This window comes from Trypanosoma cruzi, genomic scaffold, assembly GCF_000209065.1.
Source record: "Trypanosoma cruzi strain CL Brener 1047053516455 genomic scaffold, whole genome shotgun sequence".
Lineage (NCBI taxonomy): Eukaryota > Euglenozoa > Kinetoplastea > Trypanosomatida > Trypanosomatidae > Trypanosoma > Trypanosoma cruzi.
Window position 1 is genome coordinate 16,093 of NW_001849413.1, and position 6,649 is coordinate 22,741.

General features: G+C 52.4%; 1 protein-coding gene across 1 annotated transcript, besides 7 other annotated features; it reads right to left on the reverse strand.

Moving 5' to 3' along the window:
* Positions 1 to 6,649: part of a sequence feature (areas not merged during assembly with more than two copies in the genome that could not be assigned to a particular haplotype) that runs on past both edges of the window.
* Positions 877 to 907: a sequence feature (AT_rich).
* Positions 938 to 982: a microsatellite.
* Positions 1,026 to 1,068: a sequence feature (A-rich).
* Positions 1,121 to 1,144: a sequence feature (AT_rich).
* Positions 1,814 to 1,841: a sequence feature (AT_rich).
* On the reverse strand, positions 2,015 to 4,582 carry Tc00.1047053506345.90 (trans-sialidase, putative; the record flags this gene model as incomplete). The annotated part of the gene is made up of 1 exon (XM_806951.1): positions 2,015 to 4,582. One exon carries the CDS (start codon positions 4,580 to 4,582, stop codon positions 2,015 to 2,017), a length of 2,568 nt encoding a protein of 855 aa, XP_812044.1.
* Positions 2,466 to 2,528: a microsatellite.

Below are 6,649 nucleotides of genomic sequence, written 5' to 3' on the forward strand. Positions count from 1 at the left end.
TGCATCCAACAAAACCTTCGGAGGCACCCGGTGGGCCAACGACGACCGTCACTGCGGGATCTGTGGCCCTTCCGCCGCTCACCTCAAATCGCACTTATACGCCTCCTCGAGCAGCAGCAGCAGCATAAATACACCGGTCCACTAGGGGCCGTCACCAGCCATTGCAGGAAGACCACTGTGCCCCAGTGCCATGAAACCCGAATTGCATTGACGGGCCACTTCGGAAAATCCTGTCGCATCCTCCCCCAATTATGCGGAAACACATCCGTCGTGCATGTGTCCACCGCAGCCAAATGAATCTGGTCCAAATACCATCCAAATCAAATTCCCATTTCCTCAAGTCATTCCCTCATTCCATACGCCCTGACCCTCATCCGCACGCGCCCGCTCACACAAGCCGCCAAAGAATGGTGGTGGCCGCTCAACGCTCCGGAAAAACATGCCCAGCACGCACGCGCATAACAAATGACATGCGCAAATGCACGGCACAACGGCGGAGAAGCGCACACCGAAAAGATGCGGCCCTCCACAGCAGTCGCAGCCCACCGCGCGCATCACACCCGCTGGAAGAGTGACTCGCGGTGCGCGCTCCCTCTCTCCTCCTTCCCTTCATGCCCACGGAGGAAGCAGCAGCCACCCGCAACCGCCAGCAACCGCTACAAAAAAAGCATCCAAATCCACTGCAATGTGCATTTTGTGCGTGCATTTGGTTGTGTGTGCCTGCAGACACACGAAGCAAAAGAAGTAAAAAACAGGAGCGGAGCATGTGAAGGGACGCACAAACAAAACAGTACAGCAGAAGTGCATGGCAGAAACAAAGAGAAAAATGCTGCTCAGGCTCACAATATTGCACTGCAGACAAAGCAGCGGCAATTCATAAAAAATTTATCAAAATTTTTAAAAAATTCATCTTCACCTTTCCACACTTCACACTTTGAAAAAAAAAAAAAAATTGATAAAAAGAAAAAAGAAAAAAAAAAAATTTTTTAAAAGTCCTCCTCTATTACGGCTACACAGAAATAATTAAAAAAGAAAAGAAAAACTACACACAAAAAAAAAAAAAAAAAATTTCAACTGGTTACCGTGTGCGCCCACCAAACTGTTTGTATATTTTTCCCGCAATTTAAAAATTAAATATTTAAATGCCTTTCAACCGTCTGACCCTCCATGTGTCCGCACATCGTTTATATTTCATGGGGTCATCTGCGTGTTGCTGCTCCCCTCAGCCCTTTCAGTGGCATGTGAGTGCGGCCCGCAGAGCACAGTCACTCGTGTGTGTGGGGGGACTGAGAGAAGCACGCAGACATGACGGGAGTCGCGTCACTCCATCGGGAGAGTGAGCGCAGCAAAAGAAAAAAATCATCGGAGGGGAGAAAGAAATGCTGACGACGCCGACCCCGAAGGGACTGCCGGCGCGAGAAATAAACACGCAATGCAAAAAATCTTAAAAACACGGCGGCAGGATGTGGCTGTGTGTGTGTGGCGCTGCGGGTGTCTGCCCGCCCTGGCCGCAAAGAAAGCAAAACAAGAGGGAAAGAAATGTGTGCTCCGCCCCACAGGCCCTCGTCGCACGCCCACACGTCACGGCTCCCTCAGCGCGCCGTTCGTCGCGGCCCCTCCTCATGCGTGCAGCAGGCGAGGCGCACAGGGCCGTCGTCATGAGCGTGTCGGTGGGTGTGCGAGTGGAGCAGTTGGGCGGGAAACACACGGCACCCCTCACAGGAAGAGTGCAGAAAGAAACAATTGAAAAGAGTAGAAAAGAAAAAACGTCCATAGTGATTGCCCCAAAAGCAAAAAAGTGGGATGGGGGATGAAAAATAAAATTAAAAATTTAAATTAAACCATTAAAAATGAAAAAAAAAGTTCATATTGGTTGCCCCAAGGCAACAAGCAAAAAAGGGGGAGAAAAAAAAAACGGAAACACAAAAGAAAAGAATTGCGGAGAGTAATTCATTACCGGATGTGCGTCGGTGTGGGGATGGCGCAAGTGTCCCACACTGAGGCCGCACACTCCTCACGCAGTCGCAAAGCCCCACAGTCCCAGCAGAAGCAGCAGAGGCAGCAGTTCCCTCCCGTACGCGGAACCAGCATCACCATTTGCCCCACCATCACCCTTTTCCCGTGCCGTCCCCTCATTCCCAGCAGAAGTCAAGCGTTCCGCTGGCGCATGTTGGGTATTGGCGGTTCTCCCCACAGTTGTCCTCCCCGGTGCTGCTGGTACTTCCCGTGGGCCAGGCACCGCAGGTGCAGCAGGTGCGACAGGTTTGGGAGCAATTTTCACTTGTGGTTCTGGAGCTCTCGTCGAAACGGGTTTCCTGTCCTTGATTGCGGTCATCTCAGTGGGATTCAGTGGGCGGTTGTACAGAAAGACGTTCGTCACCGTCACACGAGACTTTTTGCCGATCTCCTTCGGACTGGACTCCTTCGGACTGGCCTCCTCCGGACTGGACTCCTCCGGACTGTCCTCATCATCATCATCACCATCACCACCACCATCATCATCACCACCATCATCATCATCATCATCAATGTCGCACGCGCCAAAACAAAACCCAAAAAGCTCAAGTGGTGTCTCACCTTTTAACGGCGTTTCTTCCTCCCCCAGCGACTTACCATCAATGTACACAGAGGCCTTGTTGCCTTGCAGCATGAGTGCCACTTGGTGTTCTTTCTTCGGCACCCAAGGCCTGCTTTTCGTTGTTGGTTTTTTATCGTCTTTGAACATCGTCTCCCACTTGTTATCCGCGGTGTACGACAGTCTCATGAAATACTCGGGCCCAGCGTCAACCAATACCGCAGTCAGTAGGGGTGTGTTCTCACTCGGAGCCTCTTCGATTGTCACCGACGCCACAAGTGTGAAGTTGTGGCTCAAAGATACATGACGCACATTATCATCCCGAGTGTTCACAGGCCACATTACCCCGGAGTCAGGCTCCGTCAACTGAAACCCATCTTTGACCTTCGTGGCGTTCGTCACCGTCGCATTCAGGCAAAGGTATTCGTCGTTCCACGTTTCGTTGTTAGCCGATGCGTTTGACAAAACTGCCACCAGACCCGCCGTGGGTATAGAAAAGCTGGAGAAGAAAACGTCCTTTTGCGACCAAGTACTGAGGACGGACTCAATTTCCTTCAGTTCCTCCGTCAGGCAGGAGAGTGAAATGGCACTGCCTTCACCACTGCCCCTCCGTTGTAAAAGATGCAACTTGCCATCCGAGTACAGCAGGGTGCTGGCGAGCTCCTTCTCCCCAGCATTGTCCATGCCAACCGGTCCAACAGAAAAAGAGCGGTTGTTGTCCGTGACCCAAAGGTAGAGCGTATTGGCGTTTTCCCCCGAGGCGTACCCTCTCTGAGTGTACAGCATGACCCTCCTTTTCCCAATGGCCGCGGTGATGAGGGCATCCACATGCAAGCCTCCTTCCGGATATTCTTCCGATTTTGACTTGGTCCACACGCCTGGGAGTGTCCCGACTGCCTCCGTCCACGCTGTCCCCATGTCACGCGACTCGTACACCCTCTGTTCATCCTCGCAGTCAATAATCATGAGAAGTGATCCCTCCCACTCGGTGATGCGGGGTGCACCGCATTTCGCAGGGGAAATGTCCTCAGAGAGCGACCAGGTACTGCCGTTGTCCTTCGAGTAAATAATCATGGAGTAAACGTCAAAAACATTTTTTTCATTCACCGCCATCAGAGAAAACACAATGGTGCCATCCTCCATCAGAACACCTGAGCCACCAGAAGCAATATAATCCGTCAAGTTACCTTTCTGAGCAGCCAAAGTAGTCCGCTTCACCGGCGATTGAACTTCGCCCCATTTTATCCACTGACTCGGCTCGCCGCCCGCAGAAGTCTTCGTGACCTCACCAACAACCAGTTTTAGTTCCAAGCTGCCCTCTTTCCAACCCCCAATTACAGGGGACAGGGCAGTGCTTCCCACAAGAAGAAACACCTTATTGCCCTTCATGGTTGTTGTGGGGTGGCGCACAACATCCAAACTCCCCTCTCCCTCCGCTTTACCAAGTACGGTGTGTGCCCTCCATTCTTCCTTTTTGACCTTTTCAACAAGAGTGGGCCATTCCCACGCAGAGTCGATGTACTCCGCAACAACATCAGAAGACGGCTTAGTTGATTCAGTATGGGGTTTTTTGGCATCTATGTGACCTTCGGCAAAAGCAGCAATTACTCCACCAGCACTGACGAGAGAGGGTGAAACAAATGAATCCCTCCGACTTGAGTCAGTCCCCGTCTTCGGCAGCACCTGCGTCGTCTGCGGCACAAATAGATCGACCCGTTGCAGCCCCTCAACACCCCCTGAAGCACTCCCCTCTGCAGTAATGGCACCCGTCAATGCCAACCCAGAAGTTGAAGCATCAGCATTACTTCCCACCTCAGCGGTCGCAGCTCCACCACAACAGATCATCACGACAAGTAGGAGCAGCACCGCGGAAGTAAACACACGCCGGGACATTTTGGGCCTCTGCGGCTCACTCTCTCTTCCTTCCCTCCTCCCTCCGCTGGATCCGGTCACGCGGCGACGGTTGTGTGTGCGGGGTGCCTTCATTGCAGCAACACGTGAGAGCATATAAATATGTGTGTGTGGGCGGTGTGTGTGCTGTTGTTGGTCCTTTCAGAGACTTCGAATTTCACAGTGGCGATTCGCGTTTGGTTGCTTTCTTTCCTAGCGTGTGTATGTGTTCAAGAAGTGAAGAGTACAACAGCAACAGCGGCAATACACCAGAAAAGTCAGTGAGGAGCAGAGCAGAGCAGCCACGCAGTGAGTGGGGCACGAGACAATCCGGAAGGGGCGGCACGGAGAATCATCGCACACAGAAAACAGCAACAACAACAACAACACGGCGGAAGCCAACACACACAAACACGGAGAGAGACATGCAAGCGGAGTTTTATTATTCGGCAACGCCATTCAAAGTCCTGCCAAAACAGCCTGCAGGTGATAAAGTGATCAGTCACACGCTCCCGGTGCACCGCCGCAGCAACGACGCGGACACAAACGGAAATATGTGTACAAACGTGGACCGCACCAATTCACAGCACCGCCACACGACACTCGCTCTCTCGGTGCATCCCACGTCCCGCCTCAAAAGGCCGCGGCAAGCACCAATCAACAAAATAATGAGGCGGTGGAAACAACTTCCCTGCAGGCCCTTCAGGGCTCCACAGCAACACCACCAACAGGAGCGTGCATCCCTCTGCTTGCAGCAGTGCAGGCCTCTTTGCTCCTGGCCTCTCGGGGCGTTGAACACCACCCCGACCATCTCGCGCTCACAAAGCAAGCCTCACGCAGATGCCACTCTTTTTCCCCGCAAATGGTGTTGCCGCGCTCAGTTATGTGCAAATAATCCACAACACATCACCCAAAGTTTCTTTCCATTGCCACAAAAGAAAAAGACAAAAATGCTTTGATAAGTCAACATAAATATCACTTCGCCCTAGTCACTGCGCATTGCCCCGCACAGAATCGTTGTTACTCGCCCCTCCGCTCTCCTCTCATCCAATTCCTGCCTGCCGGGACGTACATCACAGTCGCAATCCCTCCCAAGAAAGACTTTGTCACATGCTGGCACGGGCCACATTTTCCCCTTGCATCCCGGTCTCCCGCCCACAGGAGGGCAAACAGGGAGATTGTGTGCATGTGCGTGTGGATGGCGATGTAAAAAACTCATCGAAATTCAAAGAAATAGGGCACGCAGAGCAACCCCGCCCACGGATTGAAGAGTTCACTCAAACATCGCAGCAGGAACAGCAAACGCCCTCTTGTTGCTTTTCTGAAAGGCCGATTCATTATCATCACGCCGCCCCAACGCCGTGTACCGGCGAGCGGAAGAGATGACTGCCCAATCGCTCCTCGTGTCGGAGGCGCTCACAAAGTCTCCCTGCAGCCACTTGCCGTCAGCAACAAGCCGCATGGCAGAACGCAACACAATTCACCCACTCGCCAATAAAATAAATAAAAATGCATCTCGCCGCCACAAAACAGCCACCAACATCTTTTTCACGGCAGAAACCAAATGCCAAGGGATTAATTAAGAAAAACAAACACACGGATGGTCTCACAATACATTCCAACAAAGAATAGTCTCTCAACCCTGAAAATAAACACCGTAAAGTCACAGAAGCCGCCTCGTCAAGCCAAAAATCGTGTGATGCCCCTCCTCGCAGTTCTCTGCTGTCCGCAGACACCGCCCTCTGTAGTGTTCAAGCAAAAGCAAAAAAAAAAACATTCACAAACCAACAGCAAGAGAAGCCTCCACCCGCAACGTGTGCATCACCGTTGAGCATCGCTTCTATCCCTGCAAGTAAAAGAGGCGTCGTCACATCATCCGCAAGACTCGCCAAAAACACGCCAAATTGCGACGTACGCAACACGCTCCGCCGTGAACATCGCTTTCCCGATAAGGCAGCCCACTTCCGTCCACCGTGTCTGCCGAGCAGGACACACCAGGCCTGCCGCTGCAACGCAAGAGAGATTCGGAAATACGCAACGGATCCCGTCGCAGTCGTTGGCTCAGCCGCCGTGTTGAGGTTTGGGATGGGCGGATGGAAGAATAAAAACAAAACGGGCAAAAATCCCCGCAGAATCCCGCATTCCACGCAGTCCCAATGGCCAGAGGGTCCTCTAGGGACGCCT